The following is an 18,838-nucleotide window of genomic DNA, read 5'->3' as shown; positions in this document are numbered from 1 at the left end:
GCCTTACATTTCAGCAAGATGATGACCACTCACACACAGCAAGTGTTTCTGCTGCTTGTCTTCGTGCTTACCGAACACTACCTTGGCCAGCAGGGTCGCCGGATCTGTCCTCAGTTGAGAACGTTTGGAACATTACGGACAGGGCCGTTAGATGAGGTCGGGATTTTGACGATCTAAGGTGCCAGTTGGACAGAATTTGGCACTATGTCGCTCAGAAATAATCTACAACTCTGTCAATGAATTTCAAGCCTAATAAGTGCTTGCACAAGACTCAGAGGTGGAACGACGTGTTATTGTCTTGCTCAATTTGTGAAACTCTAGCTCTTGAATAAATCATTCAATTTTTTTGGAACTGTAATCATTTGTTTTGACAGTTTACCATCTAACCTCCTTGCCTAGGGACGCCAGATGAAAGTTGATGTTGTCAAGCCCTGAATCAAAATTGCGCAACGGATAACTGGGGAGAGGAGCTTGAGAGCGCTACCTAGAGAGCGTGCCCTTTCTGTATGATACTAGGCAAGGGGCTGGAGGGCTCACACGTTGATGTATGGGTCCCTGCATTCTATATCTTTTATTTTATATGAATTCCTTTAACTTGACTTCTTTGTGATTTTTAAGGTATGTTAAAGATTGATGACAGTTGATTACCTACTTATTTTAAACATTATCGCTCGACTTTACAGCGATTGCAGCAATTGTTTCAGTTTACAGATACTACAATTTTACAACTTATAGCTCTGGTATATTATATACTAATCTGCACGCACATTTCTACGGGTAAGACGGAATTGCGTTGGCCAAATGTATACCACCAAAGTCTCCCAATATTTTACATAGGACATTAACTATGTGAGGAGGATAACGGGCAAACTGGGGACCAGATACTTAAACACGGGGGTCAAATATTCGGAATTAAACGAGCACATTCATTACCTTGCACAATCCGAAGCTGTAAATAAAAGAATTAGTACAAATATTCAAATACCTCTCTTCCATGCGTGTGCATTGAGACAGACGCACTGAGGGCACGTCTGCTCACTTACCCGTCTTCTGTAACCACCCCTGAGAATATGGCGGGCACCCGGAGGTCTTCCTGGGCCACGGTGGAGGGGGTGGTGGAACCACTCGGCCGTGACCAACCTCTCCACCCCAATCTTGTGACACTGGAAAGTCTTTGACTTTTACCTGCCTCTGCTGTCTCTCTGATCCCCTACCCAGGAGTAAGGTTGGCACTACTATACTACAGAACTACTTCCCAACAAAGATTTGGCCACGCTTTACGGAAAGGTGTGAGGAGGATTAGGAAAGTTCATGTGCAGATTCACTTTCACGTACAAGAAATGCATAATACACGACACATATAAATACGTATTATGAAGCCTTGACACATTTCTTTCCGCCCGTCCACATGGGTTCTGTTGCACCCGCGGTCGGCCGCGTCGTGTAATAAAATTGGCTGCGGAGCCGCCTCTGTTTCTATTTCCCGGTGCGAGTGAGCAGCGAAACCTGCTGCTTATAGAGCGGAAACTTCTGTACCGTTTCAGTTTGTCCGCACTTGTAGATCACATCCGTAGGTCTCTGTCCAGTTCGGAGAAGTCCTTCGTGGTGTGTCTTTTTTTGCTGTATTTACTCGTTCTGGATGTATTCGATGTGGCTTGCCTTCTCTGTCCCACACTGTACGCGGCACACGCAGCTGACGGAGGGCGTGTTTGTGCGTGTTGCAGTCGTCGGGCAGCACGCGCCGTTCGTCGCGGGGCACGGGGACGCCGCGCCACCTGTCGAGCGCGGCCTCCTCGCGCCTCGGCCTGGGCCTCAACCCCGGAGAGGCGTCCGGCGGCAGCCGGCACTGCGGCCTGCAGATGGCCGCGGCCCCGATGGGGGTGGTGGGGGCGGACGCGGTGGCGGAGGGCGCGCCCGCCGCGGCCGGCCTGCAGCTGCTGTCGGTGCCGGGCTGGTCGCGCCGCCTCAGCTCCGTCACGTGCTCCTCGTCAGACACGTCCTACCTGGAGCGGCGAGGCTCCGCCGTCGAGTGCGGGCTGCCCGCGCCGCCCCCGGGCGCCTTCCGCCGCCTGCGGCCGCCGCTGCTGCCGCGCTGCGACGACGTGCGCGACTGGGACTTCTACTACCCCATCGACATACAGGTACAGTGCGCGGCCGACGGCGAAGGAACAACCCGAACTCGCTCCCTCCCACCCAGCGGCTGCCGGCGTCCTGTGTTTTTCGCTGTCCGAAAAATTCCACGGCTCTTTTCTTCAACCTCCGACAGGTCACGAAATGCAAACTACAGTGAATATCAAAACTGTTTTATTTGCAACATTTTGCAAGGGGCATTCAAATGAAAACCGGTCACTAGTGTAAAATAACGGTAACGATTTCATTAACTCAAAAATGTAGTTATACGCACTACACATACTCAAAAATAGCCGCCAAAACTGTTGGCAGATTTATCCCATTGCGACACTAACTGGTCGATTCCATCCTTGAAGAAGCTAATAGGCTGCTGTCGGATACAGGTCTGGACCCAGTTAGACACTTCTACATCTACATACATACTCTGCAATCCAGCATAGAGTGCGTGGCGGAGGATACCTCGTACCACAACTAGCATCTTCTCTCCCTGTTCCACTCCCAAACAGAACGAGGGAGAAATGACCGCCTATATGCCTCTGTACGAGCCTTAATCTCTCTTTTCTTATCTTTGTGGTCTTTCCGTGAAATATAAGTCGGCGGCAGTAAGCTTGTACTACAGTCAGCCTCAAATGCTGATTCTCTAAATTTCCTCAGCAGCGATTCACGAAAAGAACGCCTCCTTCCCTCCAGAGATTCCCACCCGAGTTCCTGAAGCATTTCCGTAACACTTTCGTGATGATCAAACCTAACAGTAACAAATCTAAGTTGGCGGCAGTAAACTTGTACTGCAGTCAGCCTCAAATGCTGATTCTCTAAATTTCCTCAGCAGCGATTCACGAAAAGAACGCCACCTTTCCTCCAGAGACTCCCATCCGAGTTCCTGAAGCATTTCCGTAACACTTTCGTGATGATCAAACCTAACAGTAACAAATCTAGCAGCCCGCCTCTGAATTGCTTCTATGTTCTCCCTCAATCCGACCTGATAGGGATCCCAAACGCTCGAGCAGTACTCGAGAATAGGTCGCACCAGCGTTCTATAAGCGCTCTCCTTTATAGATGAACCACATCTTCCCAAAATTCTACCAATGAACCGAAGACGACTATCCGCCTTCCCCACAACTGCCATTACATGCTTTTCCCACTTCATATCGCTCTGTAATGTTACGCCCAAATATTGAATCGACGTGACTGTGTCATGTGCTACATTACTAATGGAGTATTCAAACATTACGGGATTCTTTTTCCTATTCATCTGCATCAATTTACATTTATCTGTATTTAGAATTAGCTGCCATTCTTTGCACCAATCACACTTCGTCGGCCGTTGCGAATCGATGCCCGCGAATGGCTTCTTTTAGAGGTCACACATGAAGGTCACACGGTGAAAGGTCGGGACTGTACGGTGGATGTTCCAGCGTTTCCCAGCGAAACTGCTGCAATGTCGTCTTCACTGCATTGGCCGTGTGTTGGCGGGCATTATCACGCAGGAGGCTAACGCCATTGGCCAACATGACTCGGCGTTTCGACTTCGTGGCTCCTCTAAGGTTATGTAAAGTGGCTTGATAACGCTGGGCATTGATAGTGGTCCCCCGTTCCAGGAACTCGACAAGCAGTGGACCCTTGTGGTAAAAAAAAGAAGGACACCGTGACCTTACCACAACTGGTGAGCATAGCCTTTGATTTCTTTGGAGGTGGTGAAGTCGCATGTGTCCACTGCTTGGTGCGACGCTTGCTTTCCGGTTCAAAATCGTGACATCATGTTTCGTCCCCTATGACAATACGCGACAGAAATTAGTATTCCTCCTCATGATAACGTTGCAGAGGACTCAAAGACAGCGACATTCGAGTATTGCTCTGTTCGGCGGTCAGTTGGTCGGGAACCCACCGCGCAGAGATTTTTCGAAAGTTCCATTGTTGATGCATTATGGAGTGGGCGGTGTCCACTCTAGTACCCAGTAACCGATGGACCTCGTCCACGGTGATCCTGCGGTTGTCCAAGACTAAAGCATTCACTTCCGCAACCAATTCCTGTGTGATGACACGATGAGCCTGTCCAGGACGAGCATCGTCTTCCAGTGACGCGCGCCCCTCAAGGAATCGTTTGCGCCATTCCGCAACACTTGAAAGACTCAGACTGTACTCACCGTACACAACCTTCATCCGTCGATACATTTCACGGCCTCCAACTCCCTCCGCTGCCAAAAATCGAGTCACTCCTCGTTGTTCCTGCTTACTCGCCTTCATGTGCGGTAGTGGAAGATAACTTGTGTGACCACTTTCTCTTCGGCTTGAAACCACACTGGCGCTATTCAACATCAAACGGTGCGCATGCGTCAGTCTCTCTACCAATAGATAGCGCCACCATACCCGCAGTTACGTTGTGCCACCTTACGTGTAAGGCAAAGGACCACGTTTCATTTGAATGTACCTCATACTACACCTTCCAGCTACTTCTATACACTGAGGAGTCAAAAAATTATGACCAAGTACTTAATAGCTTGTATGTCCGTCTTTGGAACGAAATACATCACTGATCCTGCGTATCAGGAATCCGAAAGTTTGTTGGTAGGTTTTTGGAGGTATGTGGCATTAGACGTCTACGCACAGGTGATGTAATTCGCGTAAATAACGGGCCGCTGATCTGCGTACGAGGTGCTGGTTTCCAATATGGTTCCAGATGGGTTCCATAGGATTTAAATCAGGCGAATTTGGTTGCCGAAAAGTCAACGTCAGTTCACTATAAGGCTCCTCAAATCAGTATCACGGTTCTGGCTGTAAGACATGGACAGTTATACTGACGAAAGATGACACTGTCGTAAGGGAAGACATCAAGCATGAAGGGATACAGGTGGTTCGCTGCCGTTATCGTGTCTTCGGTTACTACTACAGAGAGCCGCCAGTCGCCTCGACGACAGCGAGCTGTTGTAGGAAGAAACGTAATTCACCCGAAGAGCCGACGCGTTTTCAGTGACTCATGGTCGAAGCCCGATGGTCCCGTGACCACTGCAGGCGTAACTGTCGATGTCGTTGTGTCATCACAGGAACACGTAGGGGGCATCATCTGCGGAGTACCATGCTCAACAATGTACAATGTTCTCTGAAACACGTGTGCGTGCACCAGCATTGTGCTCCTTTGATGGAGTCGCCACAGATCAAAATCTGTCCTACTTTACAGAGCAGACGAGCCTGTGAACCCCACGCTCTGTGAAAAGTCGTGGACGTCTAACCACTTAGCGCTTAATGGTAGCTTCACTGACCTTCTACCTCTTTCCGTAGATGATCTAGACAGGAGTACGTGAACATTCGACCAGCTTCGCCGTTTTCGAGATACTTGTTCATAGGTTCTGCGTAATAATAATCTGCCCTTTCTCAAAGTCGCTTATTTCAATGGATATCGTCATTTGTAGCCCGTATCTTCGCTAGTGTGATCCCCATACGTCTCCGCTCCGCTTACATACTTTTGTTACGCGTCACGTGCCCGCAAGGCCACCAGGCCGCATCCAACGTCGTGGTGGGCAGCGGTCATAATGTTTCGGTTGTTCAGTGTGTATAGCCACCACTCCGACTTAAGGTCCGATCACTCATGTCCGGGCTGTGTCAGGACAGAGCACTGGACGAGTGACTGTCGGGATCCAGACCGTTTCTCTGCGAACCACACATAACCGAGTCTCGTTCGCGTTTCCGCTGTTCCTTGTAGTGACTCGGAAGAAGTGGTCTGTGTTTCTGTTTGTGAAAGTTCTAAATATAATAGGGAATTTTCATAATAGTGAATTGCGACTTACAGCTCTTGCTTTAGAGGAAGAACAAAAAGGAGCGAGGCAAAAAAAGAAGAGATATGTGGATTCATAGTGCCTGGAAAAAAGACCAGCGCAGAGAGAATTTCAGACATTATGTCCTCATCACATTAATGATGAGTTAAAGTTTTATTTGTGGGGTCCTGCACAGTCGTCGCTTATAGGGTGCCTAAAGCATGCAGTGTTCTCGGATAGCTATACAACAACTCAAGCAAATCACATTAATAGTTTTTATTACAATAATGAAGATTGACAATACTTAACTTTGTATTTACAACAAATGTCGCAAACAATGGGCAATATGCAGACAGTAATGTTCTTCGTTACAGACAATGTCCATATAAGCAGTGGACATGGATCACTAATAGCTGTTCTGCGAGTACCGATCTACAACTGTGCAGCCGAGGCTGGCAGGAGCGGTGCTTATATTCTCTTCTTGTAGAGGCCGCTAATGTCGTGGCGCGGTCCGTGTCAGCGGGCTGTTGGCTGACGTCGTCTCACAGCCTTCTCTGCGGTTACGTTCTGAATCTTCGTGCCGGTGCTTGTGGTTACGCAGAACATTATTAGCATTGTAAGATAGTACAGTACACATTTTGTCATCTTTTAAACAAACTAGAAACAAAGACAGTGGATCAGAAGGAAACTGCTGAAGGACCCGAAATATCACCAAAGCTTCGAAACCTACCTTGAACTCGTGGGATAATACTAGATGCTGCATTTACTGTACGAGACTAACTAAAAACTTCCTAAATTCTTCACAGGGGAGTTTGAAATAGCAAGAACGCGTCGCCTTGATATATAATGATGGGCATGAAGCCAAAATTTCAATTTACTTGCAAAATAAAAAGTAAATAAATATCTTTCTGGTGTTAAAATTTGTATAATTTTTACCTTACCTTTGATCTGAAAATCTGTTGCAATTTTTCCAGACTTTGTACTTGGCATTCCAGTATTTTTCATTTGTCTCGTCGTAAAGCACAAGAAACTTACGAACTTCTTCCATTAGCCTTTCCACACCATTTTTTTGTATACAAAACAATCTTGCATAGCCCACAAAACGATTCTACCGTCGCGTGGTCTGGCACGTGAGAATTTAAACAGAACAAATTCCGCCCGGCACGCTCTCAGCTCACTGACGTTCCTCGAGAACGGCCCGGTCATGTGTGGACCACTACATTTATTCTGATGGTTTATTTCGTCCTCCATCCGCTTCAAAAAATCGACTCTGTTTTTCATCTTAAACCGATGTTTCGAGTTTCTTCATCAAAATAGCACTTAAAACAACTGAATTGGATACAGGGAAGTTGTTTAGAAATCAACTTACAGATCTCTCAGTGAGCCTCCACGCCCAGTTTCCGCTTTTTTTACATGTCAGTGTAAAATTTCGACAAACACATGCTATATAACTGTTTCTCAAGTTGGAAGGTCTGTCAGAAGATACGCTTTACGATGCTCTTATGTTTCCCTTATATGTCTTTTGTTTCTGAGTATTGTTTTCTTTATAGACTTTTCTGACAATATTACGAAAAGAATATATTACTGTTCACTATATAGCGGAGACGCTGAGTCGCAGATAAGTACAACAAAAAGCTGTCAAACAAGTAAGCTTTCAGCCAAAAAGGCCTTCATCGAAATTAGACAACATACACGCACACACTCAAGCAAACGCAACTCACACACACATTACCACAGTCTCTGGCTGCCGAGGTAAGTCCGAAGGAAGATACATACTGATCAATTACAATTATTAGATGTAATTATTTCTAGAATAAAAATTTGTGGTTGAAATGACGTAATTGTAGTCTATACAGATCAGCCAGGCCACCGACCTACTGTCGATATAAACTCGTAGAAGGGACAGCAGTGTCACCTACCGAGAAATAACTGCCAATCAGACATGCGCACGGTGCATGTAGTATCAGTGAGCGTGTTGTCCATGCGTAGAATGGGGAAGGCACCGAGGGCAGATTGTGATAACCCGGAGGTCCGGCAAGAACATTTCCGAAACTGCGCGGCTTGTCGGGCTTTCGAGGAGTACAGTGGTGATCAAATCAAGGTGAAATCACGTTCAGACGTCGTGGAATTGGGCAGCCACCCCTCATTACAGATGTCGGACATCGTACACTGGGCAGACTGGTTAAACAGGACAGGGCAGCGAACTGTGGTGGAACTAACATCAGATTTGTCGCTGTGCAGAATACAAGTGTTTCTGAACACATACGAGGGGCGTTTGAAAAGTCAGTGCAAAGTCCGAGAGATGGCACCACCAGCGCGTATCGAGGTCATGTTTAGTTAATAGCATCTTTGGAAAGAACGCACACCAAGTTTCAGCCATATTGGTCTATTTCGTTGTGTTTGGCATTCGTGTGAATCAAGGAAGTCGAGTGATTATCAAAAAATGGACAAAAAAGAATTTCGTGTGACGGTTAAACATTACTTTATGGAAGGCAAAACGCCTCAGGAGACTAAAGAGAAGCTTGATAAACATTACGGTGGCTCTGCACCTTCGATTAGCACAGTTTATAAGTGGTATCAAAATTTTCGGAGTGACCATAGGGGCACAAGTGATACTGAACGTTTTGGACACCCTGTGGAGATTACAACTCCAGAAATCATTGATAAAATCCGTGATATGGTGATGAAATATGGTGATCGATGGCAGAAGAGTTAAGGTGTGTGAGATTGCTAGTGCTGTGGGCATCTCGAATGAACGGGTACATAATATTTTGCATAAACATTTGGACATGAGATAGCTTTCCGCAAGATGGATTCCGCGACTGCTCACGCTTGACCAAAAACGGAATCGTGTGAAGTGTTGCAAGGATTGTTTGCAGCTGTTCAGGAAGAATCCGCAGGACTTTAAGCGTCTTTTCGTCACTGTGGATGAAACATGGACACATTACTATACTTCTGAGACCAAAGAACAATCTAAACAACGGGTACCAAGGGAGAATCTGCACCAAAAAAGGCGAAGACCATTCCTGCGGCCGGAAAGGTTATGACGACTGTCTTTTGGGATTCGCACGGGATAATCCTCATCGACTATCTGGAAAGGGGTAAAACTATTACAGGTGCATGTTATTCATCGTTATTGGACCGTTTGAATACCGAGCTGCAAGATTGGACCGCAAAAAAGTGCTTTTCCATCACGACAATGCACCAGAACACACCTCAGCAGTTGTGGTCCCAAAATTAATTGCAATAGGATTCCAGCTCGTTTCACATCCCCCCTATTCTTCAGACTTGGCTCACTCGGACTGGTATTTGTTCCCCAATTCGAATGGCTGGCGGGACAAAGATTTTATTCAAACGAGGAGGTGATTGCAGCAACTAATAGCTATTTTGCAGACTTGGACAATTCCTATTATTCGAAAGGGATCAACAAATTAGAACAGCGTTGGACGAAATGTATAAGTCTAAAAGGAGACTATGTCGAAAAATAAAGGTTTACCCCAAACACGTAAGTAGTTTTTATTTTTGCACGGACTTTTCAAACGCCCCTCGTAGTCCACTCATCACTCCTAATGATGGGCCTCCACAGCAAATTGGGCACGTGACTATCGGCATTGGACGTTGTCGCAGTAGCAGAGTTTTTCATTATCCGATGAATCCCGATACATTCTTCATCGGCATTGGACGTTGTCGCAGTGGCAGAGTTTTTCATTATCTGATGAATCCCGATACATTCTTCATTATGCCGATGGCAGGGGTCGAATCCGTCGTCTTCCAGGGAAAGAGCTCCTTGACACCTGTACTGCGAACGGAGACAAGCCGGCGGTGGCTCCATTATGCTATGAGGAACATTCACGTGGGCATCCACGGGTCCAGTAGAGCTCGTGCAAGGCACCATGACATCAAAGGAGTATTGCGCACTGGTTTCAGACCATGTACACTAATTCATGACGATCATGTTTCCTGGCGGCAATGGCATTTTTCAACAAGACAATGTGTCATGTCACAAGGCCGGGGTGAGATGGAGTGGTTCGAGGAACACAGTGGCGAATTCTAATTGATGTGCTGGCCCCCCAACTTGCTAGATCTGAACCCGATCGAACACATCTATTATTTGATTGAACATGACGTTAGAACTCATCGGCCCCCTCCCCAGAATTTACGGGAATTAAGAGACTCATGTAGACCACATGTAGATGTGGTGCCAACTCCCTCCAGCGACCTATCAAGGGCTCATTCTTTCCATGCCACGACACGTCGCCGCTGTTATCCGTGCGAAAGGTGGCTATTAGGTATAGGGTCATAAAGTTCTTGCTGAACAGTGTACTTTTTACACTGAAGCGCCAGAGACTGGTACAGGCATGCGTATTCAAATAAGAGATATGTAAACAAGCAGAATACGGCACAGCGGTCGGCAATGCCTATATGGGACAACAAGTGTCTGGCGCAGTTGTTAGGTCGGTTACTTATGCTACAATGACAGGTCATCGAGATTTAAATGAGTTTGAACGTGGTGTTACAGTCGGCACACGAGCGATGAGACACAGCATCGCCGCGGTAGCAATGAAGTGGGGATTTTCCCGAACGACCATTTCACGAGTGTACCGTGAATAACAGGAATCCAGTAAAACATCAAATCTCCGTCATCGCTGTGGCCAGAAAAAGATACTGCAAGAACGGGACCGACGACGACTGAAGAGAATCGTTCAACGTGACAGAAGTGCAGCCCTTTCGCAAATTGCTGCAGATTTCAATGCTGGGTCATCAACAACTGTTAGCGTGCGAACTACTCAACGAAACGTCATCGGTATGGGCTTTCGGAGCCAAAGGCCAACTCGTGTATCCTCGAAGAGTGCACGATACAAAGCTTTACGCCTCACCTGAGCCCGTCAACACCGAAATTGGACTGTAGATGACTGGAAACATGTTGCATGGTCGGACGAGTCTCGTTTCAAGTTGTATCGAGCGGATGGACGCGTACGGGTCTGGAGACAACCTCATGAATCCGTGGACCCTGTATGTCAGCAGGGGACTGTTCAAGCTGGTAGAGGCTCTGAAATAGTGTGAGGCGTGTGCAGTTGGAGTGATACGGGACCCCTGATACGTCTAGATACGACTCTGAAAGGTGCCACGTACGTAAGCATCCTGTCTGATCACCTGCATCCATTCATGTCCATTGTGCATTCCGACGGACTTGGGCAATTCCAGCAGATCAATGCGATAACCCACACGTCCAGAATTGCTACGGAGTGGCTCCAGGAACACTCTTCTGGGTTTAACCACTTTCGCTGGCCGCCAAACTTCCCAGACATGAACACTATTGAGCATATGTGGGATGCCTTGCAACGTGCTGTTCAGAAGAGATCTCCATCCCCTCGTACTCTTACGTATTTATGGACAGCCCTGCAGATTCATGATGTCCTTGAGACATTATTCGAGTGCATGCCACGTCGTGTTGCAGCACCAATTTCTTTCGCTCTTCAGTGTATATAATCTTTAAAAACATTTCATTGATGTTTTTGCGATCAAAATGAGAAAATCTCTCGTAAATTTACAGAATTGTCAACGAAAAACTTTTTAAATAATTTGTTAAGTTTTCCCTGCAGTTGCATATATTTTCTTTTTATTATTGAGTAGTTTCGAACGCTTGCGTTTATCTACTAACCATTCCCTACGTTAGAATGTATAACATCAATAAAAACATAAAATATCAAATAAATATGTTGATCTGATAAGCCGACCGTTGTGGCCGAGCGGTTATAGGCGCTTCAGTCTAGAACCGCGCGACGGCTACGGTCGCAGGTTCGAATCCTGCCTCGGGCATGGATGTGTGTGATGTCCTTAGGTTAGTTAGGTTTAAGTAGTTATAAGTTCTAGGGGACTCATGATCTCAGATGTTAAGTCCCTTAGTGCTCAGAGCCATTTGAATCATTTTTTAAAGTAATTGTATGTGTAAAATGGGCACAGCCTGAAAACAAATGAAATAAAACATTACGGTAGAAGTTGCAGTTATAATTGAGGCACTCAGATACACAAGGCGTATAATATCAACGATATTCTGATAATAACAGATTCGCGCAGCGCTGTGAAAAAGTAGAACACAAATCATGGAACATGAAAACGAACTGTAACCTTTTTGAGGTACAAGAACTAATTTATCAGTGTACCCAATAACACAAAAGAGTGCAGCTTCCCTGAGTGAAAGGGCTTTCCAGAATCAGAGACAACGAAATGATCGACCTTTTAGCAAAAGGAATACCTTTCTTAGTACGGCTATGTTAGACAGATTTCGTAACTGCTACAATAAAGAAGCATTTCATTATGTTCCTAGACTGAATTTTAACGACGAGCCCTGTCAGAAGTTCTTTAATCCTTTCAGGACAGGAGGGTACACCAAGAACAAAAAATGCACATGAACTACCTTCCACTCCTCCTGCAGTATGGCACGTACACTAACTATCCGGATTCTGGCTAATGTCCAAGAGTCCGGCAGAAAATAAACAATCTACACAGATAGCACTATAAACGAAGCTTCACTTCGGATCGTCGTTTACTTCGCTGGCACGCCGACGAGAGCTATTGAGGGACTGCAGCCGGCGCATGAGATGGCCAGCTTTCGCCGACGGGATCTGCCCGCTGTGGTCGCTGCGTTTGCTTAAATATCCGTTCTTCCGGAAGAGACGTACTGCCCTCTCCGCACACGTGACCAGCAGGGGCGTGGCTAGGCGGTACTGCAGCAGCCTCTGGCTACGGCTGGTGAGGCTTCTCGCTCCCGGTACGCCTCCTGGTGACTTTCCAGTAACTTACGCGTCCAGCGATGTCGCGAACGCGTGCATGAGCGGCGCTGTTCCTTGCCTGTGCAACGTATTCGTCTTGTGGGTTGCGGATGGTGTCCCTAAACACAATAGCAATCTCTTCCCCCACCGATGCGTCGAAGCGCCGACGGTGGCTTCAATGAAGTCGGATTCAAACGGTTCAAATGGCTCTAAGCACAATGGGACTTAACATCTGAGGTCATCTGTCTCATAGACTTAGAACTACTTAAACCTAACTAACCTAAGGACATCACACACATCCCTGCCCGAGGCAGGATTCGAAGCTGCGACCGTAACAGCAGCGCGGTTCCAGACTGAAGTCCTCATCCAGTGGCCGCTGCAGATATATTTCCCAAAGGTTGATTTTTGCAAACACCCAGCCACCTATGAGACGGGGAATAATGTACTCCAGTTTGGAAACGGGATATGCAGCGATCATTGACTGGGCATTGACAATGGCCTTTAAATCGCGCAGATACGAAGATCGCCTTTAGGTTTCTCTACTATAACAATGGGGGAGGCCCACTGGCTATATTTGGTTGGGACGATGATACCGTCATCCTGGAGGCATTGTAGTTCAGGTCCAAGCCTGTCCTGGAGGACAATCTCGATGCTACAGGCCTTGAAGAATTTTGAAACAGCAGTCAGTGACAGAGGAACATGGGCGTGGAACCCAGAAACACCCTTTGATGACTTCTTGAACACCAACCCGAATTTAGCCAACAGTTCCTCAGTATAGGGGCACCAGCCCATTGCAGGAACAGCTTCAGATGTATTGTGTATTTCGAGACCCAAGGTGTTAAACAAGTCGAGTCCTAATACACTGGATGCCCCAGGGGCGTTCACCATCAGGATTTGAGCTGGTATCAACATGGCACCATGACGAAATTGGCGTTGGAAGTAATCCTTCACTGGAATGAGATCATTACTGAGGCTGCACAACTTCGTTTCAGAAGGGTGGATTGGGAGAGACCCAACAGCTTTATAAGTGGCCCAATCATTGCCGCTGATCCAGTATCAATCAGTAGGGTGTCAGATTCATGTTCCATCTCTACTTGTATAGACATCAGCTTTGTGGACCGGGGAAGGACAGCCTGCACAAGCGCCACGTCAGGAAAAATGGGTTCAGAGTCCAGTCTAGAGGCATGGAAGTGGGCGAACGACAAACTTAGGCCGTGCGCTGAGATTTACCATAGGCGGAGTACTTTGTCTTGCAGGACCGACACTGATACTGGAGATGGTGAACAAAACAATGCTTGCACTATGGTAAGGTTTTGACAGAATGGCTCCTAGGAGGATCTTGATTGGCTGTAGCAGCAGCGTGCTGACGTGAGTATCAGAAGAGGGTCAGGCGGGAAAAACCAGAGCCGGATCCTGAATGGAAGCGGCTGCTCGGATAGACTTTTCAAAGGCTCTGATAATAGGGAGATATATCTCAAGGGAGGAGTGCTTTAATTTCAAGAGATCTTGCTTCAACGGGTGCATGAACTAAAATCATATCCCTAACTAGGGCTGAAGCATAGGAAAGCTTACATTGACCGTTATAGCAGTGAAACCAGCAATGCCGGGAGAGAACCTGGAATAGGGCACTCCATTCCCTGTGTAACTCAGAATGTAGTTTTTGACAACTAAAAAACTTGTATCGAGTCACGGAAATGTGCATTTGTGCATCAAAATAGTCAGCCAAACCCTTGTTTAGGAAGACATATGGTACAGCGTGAGGTTCTGCCTGTGGATACAACGGCTGTAAGAGCTTGTAGATGATGGGACTCGCATTGTCCAAAAGGAAAGCTCATTATTGTTCATCACCACAAACATTGTACACCGCAAAATGCTGTTCTAACTGAGCCATGTAACACGCCCACTGTTCGATATTCCTATCAAAAGGTTTGAACAACGGTGGTGCCGATGTGCCGCGGCGCCCTGGTGCGGTAGATAGGGAACTGAACTCTGCAGAACGGGGAGGGGGGACTCATTCAAATCGAGGATTTGCTCGATGAGAGCTTCATTAGTATGCTGCATCCTTTGAAGCAAAAGCAGCACTGGACTCGTAATGTCCATGAGGGGCGGCGCAAATGCCGCTTGATCCTGCTCTACCAGGGGCATTGCACACGGAACTAAAGTCCAAAATTGTCCTCATCGCCACTATTGTATTCTTAGATTGAGTCTTAACGACTAGACGTGGTAAAAGTTCACAGTAGTTCTGTATTCCTTTCAGGAGGGTACACCAAGAACAAAATTTACACAGAAACTACCTTCTGCTCCTCCTGCAGGATGACACACTAACAGTCTGGGTTCGGGTTAGTGCCCATGTGTCGGGCAGAAAATAAACACTCTACACTTTCCACATCTGATGATTGGTACCGATTCAGAGAAACTTCTCGGATGACGAGAGGACGTGTTTCTGCAAATACTTAACCATTCACGGCATTCGGAGTTCAAACTTGCACTACGTCATGCAACATCAATAATAAGAATGCGAAATGATCACGGATACAATCCTGCACATCTCCGCAGAATAAAAGCTTTAAGTACTACTTGTTGCAAAAATCTTCACTCAGAACTTGCAGATCTAATGCTGTTTTGGGTTGGGATGTTTTGGGGGGAGGAGATCCAACTGCGGGGCCATCGGTCTCATCGGATTAGAGAAGGATGGGGATGGAAGTCCGCAGTGCCCTTTCAAAGAAACCATCCCGGCATTTGGCTGAAGCGATTTAGGGAAATCACGGAAAACCTAAATCAGGATAATTCTATAAAGCAACTGTCAAGGTAGGAATTCACATGCCCCGAGTGTCCAAGCTTCAACCGACGGTCAAATCTCTAGTGTTCACTGCAAAATATTTTCGCGAAATGGACATTCATCAGCAGAATTCCAAGACGGGAAGACACCGAGCCACAGCAACCACATTATCTAATTGACTCCACAGCTGCACGCTAGCCAAACGATTCCACAATAAGAAACCGTCTGCAGTGATTCTCATAACTGCTTATTTGTTCACAGTTTTAATACGCAGCCCTACTACGATCGAAATACGATAGTCAGCTATTAACATCCTGAGCACAATATCGGTGCATCACCTGATAAAGAAAAATATTAATATAAAGCAGATGAAATAAGTTTACACGGCTGTATTATTTGGACTGACATCTACATCGCAATCAAGAAAGAGAAGAAATGCATAGAAATCTCAGCGTAAATATATCAAATGAATATGTATTGCTCAGCAAAGCGAACGAAAGACCTAGTCGTGGTAGAAGTACCATCATGTTTTGCCCTAGAAACAGGAGGAGACATAGCAGCAGCGTACGCTCCAGTATAATTACAAGTGGAGTGTGGCAGTACTTTACACGTCCGCACGACAGCGGCCTGCGTAGCACAATTAAATATAGATAACTTTATTTTTGACAATGTTCTTGGCATATTTCGACAGAGTATACTGTGTTTGAAACCATTTTTCGTCAGAATATACCACCGGCCCCATTTCTCCTGATGCATAATTTTTACATATGACTTTAATGTTGTATGCCTTCTTTGAAACTAAATAGTCTTTCTCGCACACCACAGCTCCTTTGTTCTGGCAATATATCCCATGGACATGATAATTTTTCGAAGCATTTCTTTGCTAGCCTCGAATCTAGTTATGAACATAAAAATACTGAAGTTTCGCAGTGTTGGTATTTCTTTATATTGTTCATAATATCGCAGAAACTGTTGCCTTACAACACATTTATCTATACCGCAATGGGATATTTATTGTGTGCCCTTTGATTCTAGACAGTTGAATCGCCGTTCTCTCAGCATGCTGTCCCTCCTTCCATAATTCACGCACCACAGACGTACTCAAGATTTACACATTGCTTGTGCATTCTGTCATGCTTCCAGTGCGCCCTGTCACTCCTACTTCTTCTCATAATTGATAAAGTTGGTGATGTTGACATGAAGCCGACGTGGCAGCCCAAGAACGTACTTTACCAAATTACTTGCTATATTTGCACTGCGAAACAACAATGCCTTTCATTTTGAACTCGAACAGCGCTGTACATAGTCACTTGAAGAGATTATTCCCTGCTGCGACCAGGTCTTCGCTTTGTCGAGCAATGACTTGTAAACATATTACGAGGGTGCGCTTAAAAGTAATGACTCAGAATTTTTATGCGAAAACTCTTGAAACTTATTGAATAAAACAAGCGTTTGTAACATTCTACATCATTCCAGAATGAGATTTTCACTCTGCAGCGGAGTGTGCGCTGATATGAAACTTCCTGGCAGATTAAAACTGTGTGCCCGACCGAGACTCGAACTCGGGACCTTTGCCTTCCGCGGGCAAGTGCTCAGGTCCTGAGTTCGAGTCTCGGTCGGGCACACAGTTTTAATCTGCCAGGAAGTTTCATATCAGCGCACACTCCGCTGCAGAGTGAAAATCTCATTCTGGAAACATCCCCCAGGCTGTGGCTAAGCCATGTCTCCGCAATATCCTTTCTTTCAGGAGTGCTGGTTCTGCAGGTTCGCAGGAGAGCTTCTGTAAAGTTTGGAAGGTAGGAGACGAGGTACTGGCAGAAGTACAGCTGTGGGTACCGGGCGTGAGTCGTGCTTCGGTAGCTCAGTTGGTCGAGCACTTGCCCGCGGAAGGCAAGGGTCCCGAGTTCGAGTCTCGGTCGGGCACACAGTTTTAATCTGCCAGGAAGTTTCATATCAGCGCACACTCCGCTGCAGAGTGAAAATCTCATTCTGGAAACATCCCTCAGGCTGTGGCTAAGCCATGTCTCCGCAATATCCTTTCTTTCAGGAGTGTTGATTCTGCAGGTTCGCAGGAGAGCTTCTGCAAAGTCTGGAAGGTAGGAGACGAGGTACTGGCAGAAGTAAAGCTGTGGGTACCGGGCGTGAGTCGTGCTTCGGTAGCTCAGTTGGTAGAGTTCGAGTCTCGGTCGGGCACACAGTTTTAATCTGCCAGGAAGTTTCATATCAGCGCACACTCCGCTGCAGAGTGAAAATCTCATTCTGGAAACATCCCCCAGGCTGTGGCTAAGCCATGTCTCCGCAATATCCTTTCTTTCAGGAGTGATGGTTCTGCAGGTTCGCAGGAGAGCTTCTGTAAAGTTTGGAAGGTAGGAGACGAGGTACTGGCAGAAGTAAAGCTGTGGGTACCGGGCGTGAGTCGTGCTTCGGTAGCTCAGTTGGCGAGCACTTGCCCGCGGAAGGCAAAGGTCCCGAGTTCGAGTCTCGGTCGGGCACACAGTTTTAATCTGCCAGGAAGTTTCATTCTACATCTTTATTGTTCATCACTACTTATTGTCCGCCCTCTGCCATTAGAGGGCTCCGAATTGTAGCATATAACATTGACGATCTGTAATGTAACTATGTCGATGCGTGAAAAATAGAATGCTGTAATCGAACTTCGAATTCGTAGAGTTCGTCCACACATGGAGCACTCTCTCCTTCATAATTACACTGGCAGACCACGCACGAGCGCTGCGACTCCTGCAACAATCTGACGCCTTGGATTCGCTGTCCATACAGTCCCGACTTGGCCTCACCCGATTTTCATGTTTCCAGAGCTCAAAGAACACGTTCAAGGACTTGTGTTTGAAAGTGATGAAGTATTGAAGGCACAGATGAGGTTGTGGCTCCGTCAACAAAGTCATACATTCTGCAATGACAGTATCAACAAGCTGGTCTCTCGTTGGGACAAATGTGTTCGTCACCAAGGTGACCATCTTGGGAAATAAATATGAAGACATGAAGAATAAAGATGGAGAATGTTAATACGTTTGTTTTATTTACAAAGCTTTAATAGTTTTCACTTAAAAATTCGGAGGTATTACTTTTCAGCTTGACCCCGTAAATAACAATGTACTTGGCTATATAGCTGGGCACTTAGAGGTCAAATAAATGCAGGACAATTCAAAATGAAAACAGCGATTACGAATGGTTATAACTATTTAATGTGAAAGAAAGTTCAGTATTTTTACGTACTTTATACGTGATCTATATCTTTCCTCTTGATCCCACGGACAGCTTCTAAGACATAATCCATTTTACGCCATACGTCCTAAACCGCATGTGGAAGCACAGACGCGAGTACATTAGAAATGATGATTTTTCATTCTGGAATTATTTTCGGCAACGGAGGTGCATACAGAAGGTGT

At 46.3% G+C, this 18,838-nt stretch overlaps 1 protein-coding gene across 1 annotated transcript in view; it reads left to right on the top strand.

The window, feature by feature from the left end:
- LOC124805739 overlaps positions 1-18,838 on the top strand; it is a 101,369-nt gene that overhangs the window by 42,192 nt on the left and 40,339 nt on the right. The window contains exon 3 of the mRNA XM_047266308.1: positions 1,725-2,141. Coding sequence (XP_047122264.1) covers positions 1,725-2,141 — 417 coding nt within the window. The remainder of the gene's footprint in view (positions 1-1,724; positions 2,142-18,838) is intronic.

This window comes from Schistocerca piceifrons, chromosome 7, assembly GCF_021461385.2.
Source record: "Schistocerca piceifrons isolate TAMUIC-IGC-003096 chromosome 7, iqSchPice1.1, whole genome shotgun sequence".
Classification (NCBI taxonomy): Eukaryota; Metazoa; Arthropoda; class Insecta; order Orthoptera; family Acrididae; genus Schistocerca; species Schistocerca piceifrons.
This window is presented reverse-complemented; position numbering and strand designations above follow the sequence as displayed.